Source organism: Emys orbicularis, chromosome 9 (genome assembly GCF_028017835.1).
Source record: "Emys orbicularis isolate rEmyOrb1 chromosome 9, rEmyOrb1.hap1, whole genome shotgun sequence".
Lineage (NCBI taxonomy): Eukaryota > Metazoa > Chordata > Testudines > Emydidae > Emys > Emys orbicularis.
In genome coordinates, this window is record NC_088691.1 from 57,980,093 (window position 1) to 58,005,845 (window position 25,753).

General features: G+C 45.1%; 1 protein-coding gene across 1 annotated transcript in view; it reads left to right on the forward strand.

Annotated features, from left to right (window-relative positions):
* Nucleotides 1-18,508, forward strand: part of DGKD (diacylglycerol kinase delta) — a 30,272-nt gene extending 11,764 nt beyond the window's left edge. The window contains exons 13-27 of the mRNA XM_065411246.1: nt 1,488-1,649; nt 2,492-2,620; nt 3,953-4,049; nt 5,241-5,351; nt 6,100-6,196; nt 7,552-7,659; nt 8,314-8,427; nt 8,940-9,074; nt 12,387-12,538; nt 13,675-13,786; nt 13,934-14,026; nt 14,427-14,546; nt 14,868-14,985; nt 17,078-17,208; nt 18,419-18,508. Coding sequence (XP_065267318.1) covers nt 1,488-1,649; nt 2,492-2,620; nt 3,953-4,049; nt 5,241-5,351; nt 6,100-6,196; nt 7,552-7,659; nt 8,314-8,427; nt 8,940-9,074; nt 12,387-12,538; nt 13,675-13,786; nt 13,934-14,026; nt 14,427-14,546; nt 14,868-14,985; nt 17,078-17,208; nt 18,419-18,508 — 1,769 coding nt within the window. The remainder of the gene's footprint in view (nt 1-1,487; nt 1,650-2,491; nt 2,621-3,952; nt 4,050-5,240; nt 5,352-6,099; nt 6,197-7,551; nt 7,660-8,313; nt 8,428-8,939; nt 9,075-12,386; nt 12,539-13,674; nt 13,787-13,933; nt 14,027-14,426; nt 14,547-14,867; nt 14,986-17,077; nt 17,209-18,418) is intronic.
* The last annotated feature ends 7,245 nt before the right edge of the window (nt 18,509-25,753 follow it).

A 25,753-nucleotide genomic window follows, 5' to 3' on the forward strand; every position in this document is an offset into this window, starting at 1 on the left:
ACAATTAAACCAAAGAATAGAATGGCAAATTGGCTGGCCTGCTGTTTTCTGCAACCCGTGTACAATGTGTAAATACTCCCAGGGGAGGTGCTTTAGAAATACTTTAGATAGATTGGATCCAAAACCTAACATCATGGTTGGCTTTTAATTGGCACCTGGACTGACTGTTTCATACTCATTAGGCCCACTGTGTGCTCACTGGCCCTTTGTGGCCCAGCTCCAGCGGAACACGCCAGCTGCCATGCCTGTGACCCATTCCCCTCTCCCTGCCTCCCCTCAGCTCCAAGTTCCAGTCCCTTCAAAAGTGTCAAGCAGGAAATCCTGGTTGAACTGAGAAGGAAGTATGTATTGGTGTATTACAGAAGGGAGAGAAAAGCGTAAAAGTCAGAGATTTAAAGTCTCTGCACACCTAAATGAGTACAACCGTAAGCAACCTTAAACTTGGCACTAAGCCTGAAGTTGCAAATCATTGAAATATTACCTGGATTTACAACAGTGTAATACTCTGGGTGTTCACTGTCCTTTGTCAGAGAAACAAGAACTGATGCGGAGAGGTTGTGTCTGGGAAAGAACAAGCCCGTTAGTTCCATCCAGAGGAGGTTTTGATTTCTCCGAGTAATACATAAGCATTTGACTTCACCATCCCTTGAACAAACAAGTTCCGTTGCATTTTGTGAACATATTTGATTAAGTCCTCTGTGCCGTTTTGTTTCCAAAAACACACATTTAATTCCTGCCTTCCTTTTTATTGGTTTATGCCCAAGCCCTCTCTTTTCTCCACATGATACCAATGTTGGTGGTCACTTCAAATGGCCTATTTTATTGTCACGGTCTGGGCTGAGCAAACAGAAATCTGACATGCACATCAGTTAGCATCTTTCTGTTTGGCTAGCAATTCCGAGGAACTCATGCAAATAAAGGCAGGTCCTTTATTTGTAGCATAGCTCAAATGAGAAATAGGTCCTTAGGTAGTATAAATACAGTTATGGCAAGCATTAAAGTTGGGCAAATTTTTTCACAGTCCATCAAAGCTCTCTTGATGGTGGTCTCAGCAGAGAGACCAAGAAATGAGTGGGCCTGGAGACTGAAGTACCCTCACCCCAACAGCTGAGTCCTCCAGGTCAGAACTGACTCATGTTAAACGGTGTGGGAAAGTCTGCATTGTCACTGCCATTCATTGCTAGATGAATTCAGCACCGTCAGAGCCCTCATCCTACTGTCATTTAAGTCAGAGAGAGATTTGTCATTAACATCAATGGGAGCTGAATCAGGCTCATAATTTGGTATCTTTCATGAAAACTAACATGGTTTTTTTTAAGCAAGGAGTTCTGTGGATCGCCCCATTCAAGACCCTGGGGCAACTCTGGATTAGTTCTGGTGTGGGAATATAATTTTGGGGCAGTATTGTATTTCCTTGCTGTTTGCCTTCCCTCTGTACTCTCATGACAGAGCTGTAAGACACATGTCTGATTTCTCTCTCTGTCCAGCTGTTGATGAGCAGAATGCCCAGACACAGGAGCAGGAGGACTTCATCCTGGGGCTTTCCACCTCTGAGGAGGGAAAGGAGCTGAGGAACGAGGATAAAACCTCCCTGCAGCCATTGCACAGTGGCAACTATGGAGTTCCCAAAGGGAGGAGTCATCGGAAAGGTACTAGTCGCTGTCAGGCAGCCCAGGTTCCTGCATTTGGACAAGCACTAGGGTTCCCTTTTCCATTGGTGCTTTAGGATATTTCTGTGCCCATCCCTTCTTGGAACCTGTTTTCCTCCTGTGTGAGGTTGGCGATAGTTCTGTAACCTCAGCTCAGACGCTTCACATCTTCTCCATGCTCAAATCCCTTTGCCAAACAGTCTCCTTCCTGCTCAAAGAGGAACCCCTCTCAGATTTTTGAGGGTTTGTTCATGATCTTAGTGTGCAATTTGTAAGACCCAAGAGATTCATTAGCCTTATGCTGACAGCAGCAGCCAGTCTTCTCAGTGCTGTCAGCTTGCCGTGCTCTCAGGTGTCGTCCACTCCACTCCCCCTCTGACCCCGGCCTTCCTGCACAGATACTAGAGCAAGGAACAAGCTTGTAATCACTGTTAAGTGAGAAAATTTTAAGAGAGCCCTATTCACTCCAAATACATTCAGAACTGAACTGGGCCTGTGGACTAGGCCAATAGCCATCATCTGTTTTCTTCTTCAACTGAAGCCAGACCTCTCTCATCTCCATTCCTAGTATTAGTTCAAGGTATTTGTGTGCCTCACTGCTGGTACCAAGTGTTTGTGTGTCTCTCTGTTGCACTTGGGCCAAACCTTTTTGTCTCTTCATGAGTCTGGTTCTGTCTCTTTGCGTAACTGTGCTTTGTATTGTCTGGAATGTGTTGACGTTGAGTGACTGGTAATTTTACCTTCTGTCCCCTGTTCCTTACTGCTTGTGCAGTGCTGGTGTGTGCTTGTTTCAGCAATACACAATGTTTGTCAATTCCAGTGTTTTGTGTTGTATTTTGTAGTGTCCAAATCTCCTTGTGAAAGGCTAATAAACAAAGGAAGTTTGTCGCTGGGCAGCTCTGCATCTCTTCCTCCCCAGACAGGAAACCGGGACAACCTGCCAATGCTCAACACAAAGATCCTCTACCCAAGTGAGTGTCTCACCCACCTCTTCCCATTCAGGCAGCCTGCTGAGCTGGGGTGACAACAGCATAGCTTAGCTCTCCAGCTGAGGGCATGAAATGTTTGTCTGATATCCGTTCTCGCAGATAAACCGTTGCCAGAGCCAAGTTAGAGAGTAATCTGTTTGCAGGTAACTTTCCAACGGGCTTGAATAGTGAAGATGTTGGGAAAAGATTAGAATGACTCCCAGCTGAGACCGAGACACAGATTTAATGGCTGCAGTGCAGAGACAGGATTTAGGTCTTGATGATTGCACAAAGGTGTAAGCTTAACAGTAGGTTGTTGCAATGGTAAATAAGTGTAAAATTCTCAATACAGTCCTGGAGTCTGAGTTCAAGAGAAGCCCGAGAGTGAAGGGTGGTCCTTCCAAGTCAAGGCCGAAGTCACTGGCAGTACTTTCAGTCTCCCTTGTTCCCATCTCAGAGATCCTGCAGCTGTTTCTATCCCTTGGTGTTCTTAGCAGGTCACTCACTGATAACTTTAACACCACAAATCCTGACTTATTTGTTTACATTGGTTTGTTCTTGTCCAGAAAGAGTCGGGGTCACTTTCTCCCTGACTAAACCTGGCACGTCTTCATTGATAGCTGATAATGTGGGAGCAAGAAGCAGCAGCTCCTGAAGAGTGGTGTGCAGCCTTGAACCCCACTTCTGTCCCCTCAGTCTAGTCAGGCAGAGACCCAGCTGCACTCCTTGCCCCAGCAGCAGGAGAGAGCTATTGCAGTAAGATTGCTTCTGTCCCCTCTTTCCCAGGCACGGACCCTACCACACCCAAACCAGCAAAGAGACTTATGCACTCCCTTCCCACCTCCTTTACAGCTTGATTGCTGACTGCGTCTTGCTGGAGGGTAGAAGAATGCTCTGGAGCCCTCCTTGGTGCTGGGGGCTATACAAATGGAGACACATGGACTTTTTACTTTGCCTTTTTCCTTTAAAAAAAGAAAAGGCAAAGGTGGATTCCCCACCATAAAGGTGTGTGTGTGTGTGATCTCCTTTTTCCAGAAAGAGCCAAAAATGATGACAGCCCTTTTCTGGCACATTGTAATGTTTTGATCCCAAGTAGAAGAATTAACACCTATGTTTGGACCCAGTGCTGGTTAGGGTTGAGCCCTGAGACTAGTACTTGTCATATGTCTGATTTTATTGTTTTTCCAATGGGGGGTATATGTCTCTCACCCCAGTCCTCTTGGCTCTGGGAGTAAATAGCAGTTCTTTGCCCAGTGTTAACATGCCCTGGCCTCCATATTTAATAAACTCCATGATGTGCCCTACATACTATTCCCTCTTTATTTTCTCCCCCAGATATTCGTGCTGGTATGTCTGGTTCTCTGCCTGGGAGTTCGGTCATCAGCCGATTGTTGATCAATGCAGATCCCTTTAACTCTGAGCCAGAAAACCTGTGAGTATGCAGAGGAGCTAGACGGGAATGAATGGTTCCAGATGAACCTCAGCGTCAGTAAATTGTGGGGAGGGAAGAGGGTTGGTTTTGAGAGTTAATTGGGGATGTAGGCGGCGCCGGGATGAAGAGATGTGTAAATCAGCCCTCCCATGCTGGATGTCAGTTATCAAGGTGTATGGGCATGAGGAGTCAATGCAGAAGATATGGGGCTTCTAGTGAGAGAATCTAACCAAGGCCAGTCTCCTCCCAGGACTGTGGATGTGAGGGAGTGTCTCCCTCTCCCAGTTAGTGTGATATGGGCAAGGTCCAGTTAGCTGTTCAGCAAGCTAGACCTGAATTCTCCAATAAGGCCCCTTAGATTCTGCAGGAATCTGTAAATTCTGCAGCAGCTTCATGAAAATGCAATAATGACACATTTTTCACTGACTGAGCTGTGAAAGTGACAAATGCAATCCCCCTGTGGTGTTTGTCCCCAGAGTAAATCACATTCATTTGCCTGTGTCCCTAAATTTTCAATTGGTGTGCTGCAGATTGTTGTATTGGCTATGTCTGACGAAGCTGTACAGGGGAAAAACTGGACAGTTTGGCTGTGGGCTAACGGGATGTTTGGGCCTTTTGGTGTCCAGAAAGGGAGTGGGAAAGGAGTTGGAATTGTGAGATAAACCCATGTTTTGGATGTTTCCACTCAAATCTTTAGCAGCAAAATAGCCAAATATTGACATTTCAATCATCATCATTACGTTTCACCCCATTGAGCTGAGCAGTTGACCACACTGAGTTATTGTTTCAGGCTCTCTGCTGAGTCAGGCAGCTATCACCTTGTCAGTTACACTTTGTCCACACTTGTGAGATTTTCTTCACAGCCATAAGGGCTAGAAATGTAACATTTTCAAAATGAAATTGTAGAGTCTTGAGCACAGTTCTGTGGCACAGGAGTGAATTCAACTGCAGATTCTGTGGCCAGGGATTGGCAGAATCCACAGGACCTTGGACCCCTACACAGTGTGTCCAGACTGCTCTTTATGAAGTTTCTTATGGGGTAGTTGAATCAGCTCTCACTAGACTACAGAAGATCCTGCTGGTCTCCTCCTCTTCTTTCAACTATCTGTGTGTCAGGAGATGTGGGATGGCTGAGAGGGGTGTAAGAGATATGGGTCAATTTAACAAAAATTGTTTTCTTTAACTTGACAGAGAGTGTTACACAGAGAAGTGTGTCATGAATAATTATTTTGGAATTGGATTGGATGCAAAGATCTCTCTCGACTTCAACAACAAACGTGATGAGCACCCAGAGAAGTGCAGGTAGGTCAGTTCTTTGGGAGGCAGATTTTGGTCTTTTCGGTCTATAGTGATTGCATCAGAAGTGATTACAGTTTATAATCTACTATGGCACCTCGAAGCTGGTCATCTGAAACCAGCATGAGTAGTTTCACCTTGATTACTTCCTAATTCAAGACATTGTAGATAACATGGGAGATCCAGGTAGCTAGCTCTGATATGGATTGGATGCAGTGGTTCAGGCATTTACTTCATTACCTCACTAGCAGCCTTTCTCATATGGCTGCTTTTTAGCTACGAAAGAATTGTGTCCCAACTCCAAATGCCATGGAACTCCATTCTAAACCCGCACCCTGCCCTATAAATCGGGCCTATAGTTCTATGGTCTTCAGGATACCTGTATAGAAACAGGTCCTTCAAACAACCTGCGGTTAATAGGTTTTCTCTGTCCTGAGCAATGTTCAGCAACACCCTCAGCTCAGTGATGTGTGTGACTGGTTGCATCTCCCTTTTGGGAGCATCTGCACATATTTCTGACGGCTCATGTTAGTGGATCATCCCTAATTCCTGTTTCATTTTTTTCAAGGGCAGCCTCTTTTCAGAATACAAGGGGTGGCAATTTCCAGTTCTTGTTTCTTCTGAAAGAGGAGGACTCTTGTTTTTAGGGGATTGGGAGGTATCATTGAAATAATCTTTTCTTGCAATCAGACAGTAAATGACAGTGCCTCATGCTGACTGGTGCATCTCTTGTTTCTTTGTTTGCCCCTCTAAGAAGTCGTACTAAAAACATGATGTGGTATGGAGTGCTCGGGACCAAGGAGCTACTACACAGAACATACAAGAACTTGGAGCAAAAAGTCTTGCTGGAGGTGAGAAAGAAAATGCCCTTACGTGGTTAAATCTCTCCTTCTCCCATCCCAGTCAATTTTAAATTTTTCGCTTCTGATTTGGCACATTTATTTTAGCATCATTTATCAGTCTTTAACTGAACACTTGAAGCCCTTCCAGCATCTCCGTCAGTCACCTTGAATCTGACCCAACCTGTTGATTCCAGAGGAACATTTCCATTTTCAGTCCTTGGGGTTCCCCAACCCAACCCCGCTGCACTATTAGCATATGTCAATCCTCAGCCTGATGAAAGTAGCCTCTGCTGATACTAGGAAGATATTCCCATTCTCCACACATGGAATCTGTGCTTGTGATAGGAAATTACATCGTTTTAGAAAACGTTGATTAACACAACGTTAGTAAGTAAAGACTTAGCCCTCAGCATAGACAAGGGTTTTTGTGTTTAACATTGTATCTCCTGTAAACACCATTGTCCTTATCTACTCTGGTTGTCTAACGTATTAGTTAACACATATTCTACGGGGGTCAGATTGGGGAAGAAAATGGTGATATTCTTCCAGGCTTCCCCCACAACATTAGCTCCATCCATGAGTTGTCAAAATGCGACACCGCTCACAGCAAATTGTACAGATGTTCAAAGTGAGATTGCAATGCCATTGGCTCCACTAGGCTCTCTCAGCTGGACCCCCCCCCCTCACTTGGGGCTTAAATGTGCCCATGAGCTCTGCTACATTTCTAAGGCATGGCTCATGCTTGACCGGGGGAAAAGAGGGGTGGTGACACCTGCTTGTGTCACCAGAATGAAACAGCACTTACGGGAAATTGTGCACCTCCCTCTTCTTTCTTACATGAGGAATGAAGTAATTAATGTTGCAATTTAAACTGTCATCAATAGGCATCAAGAGTTAACATCTCAGTGACATGAATAGGGCTCTTCATTACCCCAAGAGCTATTATTCCTCTCTGCATCAAATACTCTTGGCTCACATTTTTGAGTGTGTTTTTGCCACCATACCAGCTGGAGACTTGCTTTCTCTTTTTAAATAAAAGCTGAGATTCTGGAAAGCAAGCCAGTCACTCAGAGAAGTGCCGGGACAGCATATGGGCATGTACCAGCTGTTTGAGCCCTGATATTATAACATGATATAATTTCCTGGTGTAGACAAGGCCAGTAGTCCTGGGAATTCATCCAGTTATGCAGGCAGTGTGCTTCAGTGCCAGCCCAGTGAGTGTGCCCTCAACAGTATCTGGACAATGTTCTACTCTCTTCAGCAGTCTGCCTAGTGATGACTGAGTAATCTGGAGAGGCTTTAAAATTGCTGCCTGCTAACATCAGCACAGCTATAAATGTGACATTATCTTCTGTTCTGTGCAGTGTGATGGGCGTCCGATCCCTTTGCCCAGTCTTCAGGGGATCGCTGTACTCAACATTCCCAGCTATGCTGGAGGCACTAACTTCTGGGGAGGCACCAAAGAAGATGATGTGAGTATTCCTTGAAGGTGGCAAATGGGAACGTGACAAATTTCTTCAGTATTTACTGTTGAATGCACCAGTAGCACCTGAGACCTGACGACAGGAACAAGAGCATGTCTGGCTGAGGTTTCTCTGTGAAATGTGTGGCTACCCAAAAGTCAAACTTCAGCAACTTGTCAGCCACAGGGGTTCAGACTAGAGTTAGATCCTATTCCAATCCTTCTGACTTTCATGAAGCGCGATAGATGAGCTCTGGGATGCCCCCCTGTTCCTCTCCGCTCAAAAGGCCTGCTCTAAAGCCCATTTAAGCTAAGGGCAGTGTTTCCATAAACTTCAGTGGGCTTTGCGTGAGGCTCCAAAATTTTGACCTCAAATAATGGAGATGATCAAGTCCCATAAGAAGAATGTTGTGTAGAGGCTTATGTGTCATCACTGTGCAGGAATGATCCTTTAGCTGCTTTTGGAAGCCCATTGGGAATACGGAGGCTACTTTTTCTCCTTCCTGGATCACTTCAAAATCCACCTTGTAGCCTCATTGTTAATTATATAGTGAATAAACAGCAAAAGAGAGAGCCACAAACCTCCATCCATGGGAGGGAAGGAAGCTCTTCTAAAACAGAGAAATATGGGAATTGAATTCTCACTCCCCTTGTGTTTGCTTAGACATTTACAGCCCCCTCCTTTGATGACAAGATCTTGGAGGTGGTAGCCGTGTTTGGTAGCATGCAGATGGCAGTGTCACGAGTGATTAATCTACAGCATCACCGGATTGCACAGGTATCTGTTGCTTTTGTGAGCTTCTTGGCCAACCTTATGCCTCCCTCACCCAGAACACTTGGTTTGAAGGCTGAGATGTGTTTCTGCTTGCTGTCAGTCCCAACAGGGCAGAGAATGCAAAGCCTGTGGCTCTTAGACTCCCCTAGTCCTGATGTGGGGGCCTGCAGGGATCAGGGCTAGTAGCTTCAGATGGTTTTGAGCATGGAGTGGTTTTCCACTGTTCGCTGTGATCTAGATAGGTTGTGGCAGTTGAAACACTGACTAGCACAGCAATCCATTAGATAACCCAAGGCATGATGCACCGGAGGCCAGGGCCCCAAGGGAGTTTGCCCTGCACAGGAAGAACTGAATCAGGTGGTCCAGCCCCACCAGCAGCAATTAGAACAAGGCTGTCAGACATAGGGAAACATTTTGAGAGGAAATGTATACAACACGTCTTGTCTTTTGGGACCTATTTAATGCATTTATTAACTTTTATTTTGGGACCTATTTAATGCATTTATTTCTCGCAGTGCCGGACAGTGAAGATAGCAATCCTGGGAGATGAGGGAGTGCCTGTACAAGTGGATGGAGAAGCCTGGATTCAACCCCCTGGTTATATTTGGATTGTTCATAAGAACAGGGCACAGACACTAACTAGAGACAGGGTAAGAGTAACCCTGCAGTACAGTACATGTACAAGAGAGACATCCTTTAACACCATATATACCCCAGAGAGGAATGCAATAACCTGACAGACTGTAGAGAGAGACATACATATCAGGTGTGCAATGTATATATATATATATATATATATATATATATATACACATACACCCATATACACTGTTAAAAGAATATTGGTAACTTTGCAAAATCAAGCATTCAGAGAACAGGAAATGCTAGAATTAAGGTTGTCCATGCCACCTTACCTTGGCCCCCTTGCGTGTATGCATACTGTCTTTAATGACATGATCACATACTATTTTTTCCGCAGGACCCCTGCCTCATTCTGTGCACTGGATGGATGAGACTCAATTAATGAAGAGCTATTCAGTGTTTTGTTTTGTTTTCTCTTCATTGTTCAGTGTGTGGCTCCAGGCCTTATTGGCCAGGAGAAACGAGGTCCTACACTCAACTGAACGGCATTTCTCTGTCTGTAACATGATAATATTTGAATGCTGCACCCAATCAATTTCAAAATTTGAGGGAATGTTCTAGACATCATTGTCCAGAACCCCGTGATTTGGAGGAAACCTGGAAGGAGGAAATGTGGACACACGGAGCCACTGGCATCTGGTTAGCAGACTCAGCGGTTTCAGCCAGATTTGACATTGACTATAGACCATTGAGGCCAGCCATTGACACCTTCCAGCATAACAACACTCCCCATGTGAGCTCTGCCCATCCTCTCAATAGGGGTTAACATTTTGACCTCCTGAATGTCTTCTATCCCTGACAAAAAGAAAAGATATAAGAATGGGTGAATGTGGAGGCACATAGAGGCCCTAGGCTGTGGGGAGAATGGGGGACCCTAGTATGGGGGAAGAGGCAATGGCAGGGGCAAACAGAACACCTGGCTGGGAGGAGAATGGGGGACCCCATGGTATGGGGGGGACACGGAGCCCATGACATGGTGGGGAAGGGTGTGTTGGGAGAACCGGGGAATGACGGAACACAAAACCAATGGGATGGGGGAAGGAGGAATGGGTTGCACAGAGCCCCTGGCATGGGAAGACAATGGGGGACAATGGTAAGGGGAAAGGGGACAGTGAAGAAATGGAAGGCACACAGAACTCCTGGCAGGGGTGGAATGGGGGGCACATAGAGCCCCAGGCATGTGACTCATGGGGGGGGGGGTGCACAGAGCCCCTGGCATTGGGGGGCGGAGAATGGGAGATTATGGTATGGGGGAGGGGAACATAAGAGACACACAAAGCCCCTGGCATACGGGGGAAAGAACGGTTGCAGAGAGTCCCTTAAATAGAGGGAGAGGGGAGAGTGGCACATGGGGAGCCTCTGGGGGGAGTGGAGGGGCGCCTGGAGTCCCTGGTGTCTGTGATGAGCTTAGCCTACAGCAGCAACAAAGTGGATGACCCTCTAGTTCACTGCACACTACTAAGAGAGTAGTGCTAATTTCCTCGTGGGCTTTTCTATGGTGCGCATCACTTGAGTGCTCACAAACATTAATCATTCTATCTTCACAGCACCTCCTCAAGGTGAGAGGGTCTCATCCCTGTTTTACAGCTGGGAGCGCAGGCATGGAGAGAGTACGGTCAAAAGTGTCCACTCATTTTGGGTGCCCAATTTGAGACACCTAGGGCCTGATTTTTCTTCAGACTGCTATGCTCAAACTGCTCTATGCTCAAACTGAAGCCTGTTCCCACTGGCTTCAGTTGCAGCTCTGAGTGCTCAACCCTTCTGCAAAGCAGACTCCAGGGTACCAAGTTGGCCACTCAGAAAATGAGAAACACAGTTAGTGATCATCTGTGAAAAGTTTTGTTTAAGTGAGTTGCCCAGCATCAGCTAAGAACTCCGTGGCAAAGACGGGCCTTAACTGTGAGACTGTCCTTTCTCTTCCTGCAGTCCCCTGTTTCATTCTGTACACACCTTCCAACTTCTGCAACAAATGTAGGGGGCCTACAGACAAGTCTACTTTTCTACACAACCCTGCGTCATCCCCAGAGCAGGCCCATCCTGTGCACTGAATGAAGCAGAGCAATGGTCCTGTGGAAAATTAGTATATGATCATGTAATTAAAGGCTGTATCATGATGCATATACACAAGGGAGGGCAAACTAAGGTGGCACAGGCAACCTTAATTCTGGCATTTCCTAACTTTTGAGTGCTTGACTTTTCATGTTCTTTTAACGTAGTTTTGTGTGTGTAATTTCCTGTTTTTTAAAAAAAAGCAAACTGGAAAACAGTTCTAGTATTTGACACCTACGTGGGTCATCAGCGGGGTTGGAAATTTCAGATTCATCACCTAGATCTCTGCTATTTGAGCTAACAGAGTAACTGATAGCAATAGTAGGTTGTCATCCTCTACAGGGACCAGCACTAGAGGGGAATGGACAGACACTTTGGTAGTGGGTTTCACAGATATTAGTTGACAGCAGAGAAACAGTGAGACTTAACCTTGGGTTCCATTCCAGGCTCTGGATGGGAGTGTGCTCTAGTGGGCCCTGACTCTTCTGTCCATTCCCTGAGCTTGATCCCTTCTGCCCCATTCCCTCCAACCTGTCCCAGACCTGTCTCTTCCCCAGTCCCAGCCTTCACCCTAACCCCTCTCAATACCCTACCCCCTGAGATCATGTTCTAGCCCCACATTTTTAGCCTCCTTTTCCATGCTGCCTTGCCAGCAAGGGTGGGGTCACTCCCTGCTCTCCATTTTGATACCTGGCCCCAGGGAAAGCCTGCTCAGCCCCAAGTTGGAGTATGCCCAGTGTGGATGGAATCTTCAAGGACTTCACCTGTCAAGCTCTAGCAAGTTTCTACTGAGCATGTGCGAACTACAGTTTTTCAAAGGCTTATAACTTGGCCAGATCTGTGTGGAATTTCATGGGGAAAGCAAAATGACTGTTCCCGACATAAAGGCCACCCCCTGCCAAATTTCAAGTCCCTGCTCCAAAGCATGGGGATGCTAAAGCTTCTCCAAGAAAAGGTGACCACAATTTTTTGACATGGCCGAAACAATGCATTTTTCCCTAAACTCATTCTCAGGAACGTCTGAACTGTTTGGACTGAAATTTTCCAACACAGAAAAAAAGTAATGAGCCTGAGTCAAACGTCCAGCATGGGAAATTTCAGCCCAAATGTTTGTCACAGTTGTAAGTAACTGAGAACAGGAGGGCCTTATAACAGGGAGTGTCAATCGGCGGTGCTGCCAGCCCTGCCTGTAATACAGGCACACACAGGGTTGAAATGCTTTCTCTGGGAGATTTGCAAGGTAGTTTTGAGTGCATTTTCCTTGTTTGTAGGCATTTGAGAGCACCCTAAAGTCCTGGGAAGATAAACAGAAGTGTGAGTTGCCCCGGCCCTCCTCTTTCTCCCTGCACCCAGAGATCATGTCTGAAGAAGAGTCCACCCAGATTAACCAGTTTGGTCAAGCGGCAGGAGCTCTGATTCATAGGTGAGACCCGCTTCTCTTTTCCTGGAGCTCACAGTCCTACTATGGCATCTTGTTCCTCTGGGCTCATGAGGCCCCCTCCTGGCTTCTGAGTGTGGTGCTTGTTGTCACATTCCCTTTCCTTCCAAAGCTGGCTGTCTTGTCTGATCACCTGCAGTGCTCATCTGTATCCCTGGGAATAGCCTAGAGCAATGTATAACTTCATCTGCTCATTGCTCTACCGCAGCTGCATTAGAATTTAAATCTACAAAGTGAAGTTTTTTCAGTCACTGTGGACCAAATTCACTCCTGGCACAAGCAAGCACAGCTCCCTTTGTTGCTCCTTTCAGGGTGAGGTTAATTTTATATTTTTAAAGAACATGGGGACTTAGGTTCATCTGTTGTTCTAGCCCTAGATGTTGCCAGTGAATTTGTCAGAAATGAAACAGCTGCTTCTCAGGGAAGAAGCCAGACTTGCTGGGGACCTTTAACCCAGAGCCACAGCAAAGATTGGTGAAAGAGGACTTTCACACCAATATACACACTTGCACTCTTTTCGCTGGTGTCCTGCTCACTGATACTAGCATTTAGGAGAAAATGCACAGAGCGGAACACCTCCGAAGTCTTCTGTGAACTACCATGTACATAGCTGCTGCTAAAATCACAGCCTACATGTAGTATAGGGCCATATTTTAAACTCTAGCCCTAAGTTGTGCTTTTCAAAAAAGAATGTGCACATGTGGAGTTTTGTGCACATGCCCTGCATTTGTGTAAGTAATTGCATGTGTGTATTCATTTTCAGGCACAATTTAGTGCTAAAGTGTATAAATTAGTGTATTCTTTCAAAAATCCCTTTAGACATACAAGTACAGATATTGCAATCAGCTCAGCTGTCTTAGGGCTGTGCTTCCTTGCTTGTGGTCTGGTAAAACATGCCAGGGTTAGACTTGTGCTACTTTTCATAAGATCATATGAAAGGGATGCCTCACTTGCCTTGCCCTATCCATGGCAGATCACCTGGACGGGAACTGATCTGCCAGAGGTCAGATCACCTACACGAGCACTGCCATGCTGCTATGTCCAAAGCCTCAGTACCCAGAATGGCATTGGAATAGAAAAGAATGAGGATCAGCTGACATGGTCTATGTTTCTCTCCCCAGCATTCGGGAAATAGCCCAGTCCTATCAAGACATGGAACAGGAACTTGCTCATGCAGTCAATGCCAGCTCCAAATCTATGGACAAAGTATATGCCAAATCCAAATCAACAGAGGTACTTCTAGGCAGTTTGTTTCTTAAGCTTTGCCGCAATTTTGTTACTGTGTTCTGCTTGGTTCTTGTTCGCTTCTCTGAGACTCCTTTCCCTCTAGCCATTTGACTGCTGTGTTTTCTGGCCCTTACACGTTTGTTGTTGCCACAGGGTCTGAACTGCAGCCTTGTTGTAGAGATGGTGAATAACGTTAAAGCCCTGCATAGTGAGACAGAGCTTCTGCTGGCTGGCAAGATGGCACTGGTAAGGAGGGCTAAACAGGAGGGAAGGGCTTGGAGGTAGTTTCCCTCAGTCTGTTTACTTCCTCTGTTCTTTTACTGTGGCCATGGCACGAAGACAAAATCTTGCTGGCCCCTGGACTCCTTTGGCTTTGTAACAAGTCAGTGCAAACTTTACCAGTGGGATTTAAACAAATTGTGCCGTCCATTGCCTCCATGGTTTGGTAACGTTACACATTATACGACAAGATCAGGCTGGTTAGCTCTGAGTTCTGGTTCCTTGAGAGGGAGGAAGCTTAATATTGTCTAGAAAGGAATGTCTTGATATGTGGTTTCTTTAAAAATATCTTGAAGGAGATAACATGCTCTGCATTCCAGCCTATGGTTCTGAACGCTGTTTGCCTTTGGTTCTGTCTCTGATGCAGCAGCTGGATCCTCCACAGAAGGAGCAGCTCCTAGCAGCGCTGACAGACATGGACCTTCAGCTGAGGAAGTTAGCAGACATCCCTTGGCTATGGCAACTCATGGAGCCCAGTGATGATGAGGTAATAACTCTCAAATGCAGGAGCAAAACAGTTTCCCTAGGTGCTGTCCTCGTTAGTTAGCTCTGCTCATCTTGCTTCAGTGACTTCTTGTGGGTGGGTCACAGTGTGAGACAGAATCAGTTCAGAAGAAAACTCCATGGAGTTACTGCCAGAGGTCCCTGGGTTGACATGGAGCTAACCATTTTTCTTCCCCCTCCTGACCATGAGATTGGAAGCTCTTTCCTCCTCACAAGGGCTGTGAGCTGCACTAGATGCTAGGTTCATTCAGTTGGTATGGATTTGAGACATAAGTTTCATTGATTTCCCTGTGTGTTTCTGCAGAACCAGATGCTGGATTATTCCAAACGCAGCCGCAGTGGCAAATTTCGGCTGGTGACCAAGTTTAAAAAGGAGAAAAACAACAAGAATAAGGAGACTCGTAGCAGCATGGGACTGCCTGGTACCAACTGGCTGTGTATTCACTCTGTGTGCCCCTGCATCTCCTGTTTGTGCACACACACTCTGCCCCTCCTCTGCCTGTGTCTCCATTTTGTGTCTTTCTCTCTCTTTCCTCTGTTTTCCCTTTCATGTACTTTTACTCACACATTACACTCACATTCTGTTTAGTGTTTCTTTTTCACTTAGCAAAGTAGTTTTTTTGCTGTGCTCTCTCTCTGAACCGTAACACCCTGCACTGAGCGGATATTCCCAAAGACAAACTGATGGCACCCTCCGAAGAGGTCTACCAAGACTTGGACTGTTTTCTGGAATGTTTTGGGAGGGCTGTGGGAGTGGACTTAGGCTTTTAGAAATCAAAATGACTGTGGGGCCCAAATCCGCATAACTCCAATCCTCCCACTGCTGATGCTCCCTGATGTGGTTAATGATGTTTCTTTCATTGATTCGCCCCTAGGGTTTAATCAAGTCTCATGTCTAATTGGCTGGGGATCCTGCATCACCACTGGTGCACCCTGAGCTCTAATCCTATTGGTCAGTATGATAAAAACTGGCCCATGAAATCAACAAATTGACTGGTATCAGGACACTTTCTCTCCAATTGGGTTAGTTGATTTTTGGTTTATATTCTACCTATGAAGACTCTCTGCCACTAAAATTTGGAAGTACTACTTGTTCTGTGGGATCATGGGTACTGTCCTCTCCCATGGAATTGTGGGTCCTGTCACTCTTTCCTCCATGACCTCTTTCTCCACTGGGATTGTGGGGACTTTTCTTTCTCTTATTTAGAGACTAATCTGGAAGCTGGGGGTCACCCTGTGTTCATTGCCAGTCCTCCCTCCCGCATCAGAGGGAGATTTTACCATATTGTCTATAAAACATTTGATGAGCCATGAATGTAAAGAGACCTATGTAATGTAAGTGCCAGTATGTACTGTTTACTCTAAAACAGTGGTTCCCAAACTGGGGTTCGTGAACCCCTGGGGGTTCCCGAAATGTTACAGGGAGTTCTTGGGCAAAAATTCCCTAATGGTGGACAGAGCTGTCCCTAGGGATCCTGGGCAGCACGGGGCCAGCAGCCTGGAGCCCTGCGGACTTCCAAGAGCTAAGCAGAGCAAAGCAAGCATATCTATCACACTGAGGAGATTTAAATTTCAACACTCCTTATACGAAATAGAAAGGGAGGTGGATATATTTTGCTGTTTTTAAAATTAAATAGGCAGCTAGGATTGTTTTTAAAATTATTATGAAGAACAAGTTTAAGCTTTGTTGTAACGTGTGTTCTTTGCCTGGACTGCTCAAGACCTAAATGTTTGTGTAGGAGGAACTCTTTGAGTTGGCTTCTTAAATACCTTCATGCTGTTTCACATCTGATACTCCTTGATGAAACATAGGAGCCTTGTCTTATAACAGGCTTAATCAAAGTGATACAAGCGAAGAAAGTGAGATCTTGGAAGAGTATTGCCGTTTTATTAATGTCATAAAATTACTGTAATGATAAATAATTAGTGTGTAATAAGCATGTCATAAAAACAAATTTTATATTTCCAAGATCACTGCTTTTATTATTTATGCTCAGGTAAGGGAGAAAATCCCGGGAAATATTCATTTTTAGGAGGGGGTTCGCAAGACTTGATATTTTAGTGAAAGGGGTTCGTGGGTTGTTAAAGTTTGGGAACCACTGCTCTAAAAGAACAATAGAAAATTAACCTGGGCCTGATTCTCTCCTAAACATTTTGCATGGCTCTGTTTTGTTTTTTAAATGGAGGGAAATTGAGTTTCTTATTAGACACGGTGGTAAAGTTTCAGTCCCAGCAAGGCAGTGACTGGACATGGACATAAACAGACTCCCGTGGTTCATTACCTCTAGTCTCTTTTTAAGAGAATGGCTCTGATTTTAATCTGACCTCCTTCTTTGTTTGAGATTGTAGATCCTGTTGTCAGTCCTCCTCTCCCTCATTTGGGGTTGTGGTCCTGCTTGACGTTCTCCCTTGACTTTCCTTTTGGTTTTGGATACTGTCGGTGTTCTTTCTCACTCTCTCTTTCCTCTGGGCTTCTGGGTACTCAATGCACTCCTGCTTTTCCATCTCCGACAGTTCACCTCTGGGGAACGGAGGAGGTTGCGGCCTGGCTTGAGCATCTCAGTCTTTGTGAGTATAAGGATATCTTCATCCGGCATGACGTCCGGGGCTCTGAGCTCCTGCATCTCGAACGGAGGGACCTCAAGGTACTTTCATGATCAGCTCATCAGAAATAGCCAGCTGCATCTGCATGGCCTTCTGTGCTGAATGTGCTTGGAAATGGCCTGCATCCCGTCCGTTCCTCGTGGCTTTGGCTAGATGAATGGGTTCATCATGGCTTCATTTTACTCTCTTCTCAGGTCACCTAATTAAAATGTATAGTAGGAAGCTAGCATAAATAGTCAGCCATTGGCCCATAGGCCAACAGTCCAGCTCTTTCCCAGTTTCCTGAAGTTGTGGTCCAATCCAACACCCAAACTAGTCGTTGTTTTTAAGAATCTCTTTATTTTGGAGCACTGTGGAAAAGGAGGATTTCAATATTCAGCTCACTCCCACCCCTTTACAGAATGAGTCATGATTTGGACTAGTTGGAGTTGAGTGTGTGGCTGTATTTGAGGGCCTGCAGATCATTGCATTTGCTTTTAAAAAGAAACAACCACAGTCTTAGAGATGAGACAGTTGGACAGAGACTTGTAGCCAGTCATATCCTTAGAGAAGAGAAAACTGTACTGCAGACCCACTCTGCAATACTTCACAGCGCTCCTCCCATCATCAGGAGAAGCTTTTTCTGGGAAGGGAAGTTATGAAGATCTGTGACTGATTTTGTGACTTGCATGTGATACAAGAGTATTTGTGGCCCATGAGTTGTGTGTGATATAAATGAATATCCATAGGATTTTAATTTGTGACTTGCCTTATGTTCTGTGTGTACAGTGGTTAATGTGATATACGAGTGATAATATGACTCCTGTGCATGATCTCTAACTATTTTCTGTGATTTCTGTGCATGGTATCTGAGTGTTCCCATAGTTATTCTGTGTGATCTGTGCCTAGTTGTGTTCTTTACCCATGTGTTTTGTGGCTGGCTGCTGACTTAGTTCCCTGGGATATATATAGTCCTTTCTGCACATGGTTTGATCTCCTGGCTAGCCATGTACTTTGCATCTGCGGCTAGCCACATGGTTTGCAGTTGTAGCTAGTCACTGCTTTGTTCCAGTTCTGTGATTGTTGGTTACTTTGTCTTACTCTGGTAAGCATTCGATGCTTGGTTTAAGCATTCATATGACTGTAAGGTTTGTAATCTTTCTATATGGTTTCCTTCTGTTTTTCGTGATCGGCTGATTAGTTCGTAACTGTTGATTGGCTGTCTAGCTTTTTTTTCTGTGATCTAAGATGTGCTTTCCTCTTTTCTTCCAGGACCTGGGAGTGACCAAAGTGGGTCATATGAAGAGGATATTACACGGGATCAAGGAGCTGAGCCGGAATACTCTTGTCAGCGAGGTTTAGCCTCTGTTTTCACAGCCTGTGTCTACCATTCCCCCTAACTTCTGCACAGCATTCACCTCCCAGAGCAGCTATGCTCAAAACTGTCACTGTTCAGAGTTCATATCAGCCAGTCATGGTGCTACCTTTTTTCATGTGGGGTACAGTTGCATCCAGCAAGAGGCACCTTATCTGCTGAGGGGGGTGGAGCCTCCCAGAAGAGAACTCATCAGCCATTTGAAGAACTCTGTCCTTAGACATGGAAAGTCTTAGTTCTGGTGACAATGCAGGACAACTGACAATTGCAACACAGCTACCTTTAGTGTGTGATTTCATCATATTGGAATTATTCAGGGCAAAAGATGTATTGGCCAGTCATAGTCTTTTCAGATCCGAGACTTTCCCACTGGCCTGTATGTGACAGCTGTATCTGATATTGCTCAAATGGGGCGACACTTGTCCTTTTGGCCTATTGTAGCCCCCTTCTGGATACATCCTTCAGTTGCATGTGATCTGCAAGAGAAGCTCAAAGCCAGTGCAAGTCTGCCCTTGCAGTGATTCTCTCTGTGTCACTTATGCCTTGCAACAAACAATGCATGTGGTTACAGCCTTTTGCACCAGCCTACAGTCTCACCCTCGGCCTGTGTCTGTCCTCCTTCAGCCAATGATGGTGGTGCAGACAAATTCAGAGCCATTGCAGTTAGGTGAAAATTCCAGCCAGTCACAGAGGACATTCTCTGGCTAGCCCCTTATCCCTTGACAATAGAGCAAAAATTGTACAGGCAATTCACTTATTAAATCACCCATTCAGTATTCATCTTTAGGAGACTGGGGGGAAGAACCACTCATGGCAGGAGGGGTAAATTAGCCAAATGGGATACAGAAACAATTCGACCCACTTTGTTAGGGGAGCAGCATGTCAGGCACCAGATTGGAGCCGGTTAGGAACGGCTTCTTTTCAGGTCAGTGCCACTTCCATAGCTACAAGTGAATGGATACTAACAATAGACCTGTGGCTTCAATTTATATACAAGGGCAGAAAACACTCCCCTCTCTTGAAGGATACAAACCTATCATTGAAACTTGCATCTTTTCCCCTATTTAAGTCTTTGTGCTGCTGTTCCCCCTCCTGTCTCTCTCAAGCTACCTTGTTCCCTCACAGCAGTACTGGTGGATGCCAAAGGAAACAGGGTCACTTACTCTTCATGGCATTGTACCTGTTACTAAGAGAGCATGTGCCTTGGAACATTGAGGGATTTTGTAGAAGCATCTGGAGTTAGTGTTACATGGCAGAGGAGCATCATGTTGAAAAGTGATGTCCCTTTGGCAACTAGCCTCTGATGCCAGCATGTGGAAGATGGGAAAATCAGCACGTCTGAATCAGAGGTCATAGACTGCTTCCAGATTCCTGTTCTATTGATTAACCTCCGTCAAGTGACTGGCGAAGCCCAAAGCCCAGCAGACCTAGTTCAGTTGGTGTGATTATCATTGGGGAGGGGGCTTGCTGGCAGTTAGCACCAAAAAGCTGGAAAGAGGGGAGGACTTTTTTGTTACAACTTTTGTATGTTTTTTTTTTTTTTTAATGAGTGGCACTTGGCTGACCCTGCCCATAGGCAGGGAAATGAGCACATACACAGTGGCACACAATTTAATTTCCGAGGGCAACTTTTTTTTCCTGTTCTTCATAAGGCTTTTGTTAAAACTGCCTTAGCTGTGCATAGTTAACTGAATCTGCAGTGTCAGACATGATGTTTTCTGTGATGGGAGACAATGAGCCAATTTCATCCCTAGTGCCAACTCCTTTGAATTCAAGAGAATTACCCCAAGGGTTATTTGGGCCTTGAGTGTACGGTCTTGTTTTCTCTCCAGTTCATGTCTCCCTACACATCTCCTTTTCGAACAGAGGACATCAGGGTTTGCTTATGCTTGATTCCCATAGCAAAACACCTGATATAAGCCATTGTAAGGAGGGAGCAGAGAGAAGAAATTTTGCAACTCTGCTCCCAGAGCTTCTCCCTCCTTACTTTTCACTAGCATCCCTTTCCACGGTGATTTTTTTTATTATTAGTACAAAGGCCTCTTGCTGCATTGGATCCCCTAGTGTATTGAACAAGTAAGAATCATAATTCTCTTACAGCTGCTTTCATTTGCTTGTTTGGACACTGATCAAGGCCTGTGTGAGTGTTAGGAAAACCCACTGGTAAGCGAAGCTGTAGGACATAATGAAGAGTATTGCTGTATATTTTCATTCTTACTGATGATAACCAAGTAGCGCCCGCTTCATGGTATCTTCAAGAGTAACTTGAAGAGTTGGTAGCAGTGTATACACAGGTAGGAGAACACGTCAGGAAGAGAAGTACCATGTGATAATTCTGGTGGAAGATGCAGCAAGGAAAGAGAGGATTTCTCTCTTTTTGCTCAGATTGTGAAAGAACCACAATTCTTGCTGATTATGCTTCTTTAAGACATCTCATGGTTAGAGGAACAATGTGTGCTTACCATGCTTGCATTACTTAGTCCTGGATGGATTCAGTTCTTGTCTCAATAGGAACAGTTCCTCTGTATTTTTTTTTTTTCCTAATCAGACTGATGATGAGATCCTAGCAGGTCCCCTCCTGTTCAAACATACTCCTTAGAACTACAACTTATCCTAGGAGGACTGAAGGTCACTGGTGCATCTGCTTTTGGCAATGTTTCCATTTTGTTAAGGAGTTAAACTCTGCACTCTTTATTTCCCTCTGTGTATCCCAATATATTTCTTTTCATTGTTGAATTTTCTGAATACGCTTATAGCAGTGTCACTCTCCATTGCATTAGCTATCCTCCAGCAGCATCCCATGGGAGTGGAGACACATGTTCTGCCTCCTTTTAAGAGTTAGAGAATGGGATCTTATATTTAACCTGAGTGCCTTTGGCTGTGCATGAGGTACATATCTAAAGAGAGGGTGTACCTCAGTGCCACTGGGAGTAATGCCATCTTTCTATAGCTCAGGCTCTGGGCCTAAAATGGGAGCACTGGTGTCAAGCATCACTGAAAGATGTCTCCATGCACTGGGTGGTCAGACTGAGGTTCTAGCTTACCTATTTAGAGTTGTCCCTCTGGTATCTGATAAGCTTTTCTGTAGGAGAGAAAATGGCTTGGACAACTCAGGAAAACCAGACTGAAAAAAATGTCACTGCTACTTTGCCAAAAACAAAACTCTCCTGCCCTGTCAAGCAAAACACCCACTTGGGAGAAGTTAGAATTTCACTGGTCTCTTGTACAAGTTCAGTCTTTTAATTAAAATGTTACTAGTGTCAAGGCTTCAGGTCACCTTCTGCCTCATCACTCCACTCCCCTGACAATGATTTGGGAGGGGAAGAGCAGTGTTTTACTGTGGCAAATTGGGCATGTGATTTCTGTTACCAGTAATGGAAGTTCAGTGCCTCGTTTACCAGGCATTGCAGTGGAAATTTACTCATTGGTGGCAGATTCTGCCCTGTCACCCTATTCAGCCCCATTCAATTCTTGCGATTGCATGCAGTATGAGTTAGAACAAGATTTGCCCACTAGCTGATCAAGAATGTCCTAGTGTGGGCCTCCTGGGGAAGGAAAGGGTTTTTATTTATAACACGGTCTTACCTGTTTTGCTGGAGTTCCTTTACAGTGCTTAGACTATAAGCATTTGACCAAGAGCAGCATGTGCCAGGTGTTCAGTGTAGGTGAAGTGTGTTATTTATTCTGTTTAGTTCTAGTGGAGACTTGTACTCTGTCAGACCATGAAGACTTGGTCAGTATACATTTCACTAGAGAGATCCCATCTCTAGGAAAGCGCCTCTGCAGCTAGGAATCTCACAGACTGTACAGAGCCACTTAGTCCCAGAATTTCTTGGACTGCTCCTGACTCCTATTCAAAGCTTCTTTTGTTATTTTAGTATTATTTAAAGATGCATATATGAGCTGTGTGATAAAGTGAAAGACTGTTTACACAAAAAAATTTTGTATCTTCAGAAACGTGTGTACTGTAAAAAAGAAAGATGAAAAATAATATTGTTTATAAGGCTGTCAGCAGTAATCGCATGTCCGTATCGCTGCCCACCAAGTGTTATTCCTCAGGGGTGTCCACACCATTCCTGTGATCCTGTCAAAAGTATAGGGAAGCACTTTGATCCCTGTACAGTCTTGGAAAGAAGGTTTTGTGCCTTAAGAATGGGATCTGCTCCCCTCCTATTTATTATCGTAATTTATACAGTGATTGCCATGGAAACGCCTCTTGTATTTTATGTACATAGTTTGCTGTTGATTGTTGTAAATAAGTTGTTCTTGTATATAAAGCAAACCTGTTTCTGATCTTCCAGAAAATAATTCCTCTGTTATTATCTTCATCATGCAAGTGGGCTACAAAGTCCACTTATTGTTCTTTCCCAGCAAGAAGCTCTGCTTTGGGACAATGATTTTATCCTGAATAGCATCAAAAGCTCAGAGGCTTCAAAGCTGCTTCTGAGGTGGGTTGGGGGTTATCAAGGAAGTGAAGAGATCATAGCTCTGATTGGTGTACATTAATTTATAGCTGTTCCTCATCACATTAGCTTAATCAATGTGTGCAGGAGGAAGTATTTATTTGAACTTTATTAGACAAGTTTCTATAGCAGGAAAAAAATATTTCAAATTCCTTGGTTCTAACACTGCAAATGCTACTGCATAGTTTCTGTGGGTATAAGACCCACTGCTAGAATGGGCATAGACCCCTTGGGGATTTGAGAGGCATTTAGGTCCCCTTTCCCTTTCAACTGCCAGCTGTATTTTTTAGTGACGAAGAGAAATTCCAACACCTTCCTAAACATGAGAGGTTATTCCCCTCCTGTGATCTAGTATAGCTCTGCATCAATTTTTTTGAACTTTGAGCTGCTGTTGTAACTTATCTCTAGCTTGATCATGCAGGCTCCTGGATCATCAGCTTGTTGCGGACACAGTTTCTAGACTCAGGAGATAAGTGAAAATGTATTTGTAAAGCAAGAAACATACTTTTTTCCCAGGAAATGTAGAAATTCAGTTGCAATCAAAAGTACACAATGAATCTGTAAACTTCAAACCTAAAAGTTTAGAGGGATTTGAGTGAGCAATGCCATAGGCCATGCTCTAACTCCATTCTCCTTCCAACTGTGTAATCAGATAACGATCAATGTGTTTGTAAGACTAAGAACCTTGCAACAAGTTATTCCTGACCTTAGGGCACAGTTCTTACAGTTTAACAACATTTCAAAGTAAGTGGAAACTCAGTAATATTTGTTTGAATAAATTATGAATATTTTCAGATGGAAAACAGAGCTTCACATGCAAGAATTACAGAGTGAAAGTTGCTGGAGCCCTTCCACTGAAAAGGAGGAATATTTTTAATGTATCAGGGATGTTAGAAATCCTAGCAGTTGTGTAGGCCTGATGCTAGATTAGAAATGGTTCACCACCACATTATGTTGTATTCTATAAACTAACCCCCAAAGTCTTAACAACATGGAAGAAAATGCAGATTTTAATTTAAATATGCACCCACTTACCCCCAGGTCAGAATAACATCCTAAGAGCCATTCTCTTCTGTGGAATTGCACCACTTACCCCAGGTCTGAGTCTAGGTCACTGTGCAGTAAATAGTGCTATAGAAAGAACTATCGAAGAAGACAGACACCAGCAGGGACGAACCAGATGAGTTACCACTTAGATAGACCATTAAGACAAACACATTTTTAGGTTAGTTCATCTCTTACTTTGGATTGCAGAAGCCTCATATCCAAATCTCTGCCATATACAGCTGTAGTCACATCGGGGATAATGGGTCACTTTCAGCACTGCTCGGACTCCACTGATGTGACTGAACATGGCCCAGCGGATCTCTTCACTGTGAACTGGGGAAGGCCCTTAATGTGCTGAAGCAACAATGGGTTTTCTGTCATTCAAGCATCTCTACACACCTCTCCTCATCCCACACACCTTCTTTCTCACTTGGTGTGAAAAATGGGGAGAGGGGAAGCCCTGGAGACCCTTCTTCACCCTGCAGTGCTGGCAGCATTGGAAGCAGACTGGTTTAGAGGGCACCAGAAGTGACTGAGGGAAGGGAAGTGGCTCCCCACCTCCTAGCACTGAGAAGGCTGCTCTTCTATGAGAAAGGCATTTGCAGTGGGCAGTGTCTGCTGGCATATTGCGTAGCCCCGCACCCACGTCTTAGGGGGAGCTCCAGTAGAAAGGCTTGAGGCCTTCATTCCTGAGTGGGCAGATGGAGGCAGTGCTGATAACTGGGTGGTTACATTAGTGAGTTGGCATGGTGTATTTTCCCCATTGTAATTATACATTACATTTCTCTAGTAGCTTCCAGCAGAGGAGTTCAAAAGATTTACAAACTTCCCAAGCAACCTGCAAGGTAGGTAACTATTACTATCCCCACAGTGAGTAGACAGATGGAGACATTTGTACATGGGTGCGAGTGGGTGCGCTACTCACCACTGGACAGCACCTCCTCCTCGCTGTTCTGGGGATTAGCTCTGCGAGGCCAACACCCCTTCTGTTGATTGCACCCCATATCTCTGTCTCTCCCAGTCTGCAGCCCCTCTCTTACCCCAGGAGCTGTTGCTGCCTCTTTGAGACTCGGTCCTCTGGCCAGGTCACTAAGCAGTTCCCCCTTCCAGGGTACCCAAGCACTTCCGCACCAACTGTCTCAGGCAGCCTTCTCCAGCACTGCCCTGATGGTCCAGTGGCCAGCAGGGGAACCCCAGGCCCACCCACTACTCCAGGTTCCAATCCAGGGACCCTATATCTGGCAACTGTGGTCTGCTTTCCCTGTTGCTCCTTCCCTGGACTACTTACAGCTTCTAGTCCCTGTTCCCCCCAGGTGTACCATCTCAAACCGCCCTCCTCCCAGGAGTGACTGCAGACTACATCTCTGCAGCCCTTTCCTGGTGCCAGCTTCCTAGCTTTATAAACCCAGCCCAACTCCTCTTTCAGCTCAACTTCATCAGCCAGTTAGACCATAGCACATCCTGGCATTCCTCCAGGTGCAGCCTATAGGTTAATTGGCCTAATTTACCCTGTCAGTCCTTGTGTGGCATGGGCACTCCATCACAATGGGGGAAAAGACACAGCAGGGAACCTGTATTGGCTGACTCAGGACATACTGCACAACCCAGCATTTTCCTCAAGTGGCAGGAAGAGGGAGAGGGGGTGGTTTGTCTGGGGAGTCTGGTGGTAGTTTTTAACAGTGGGTCCATATAATGGATGACCAGTCTTGTGAGGGGAGGAGT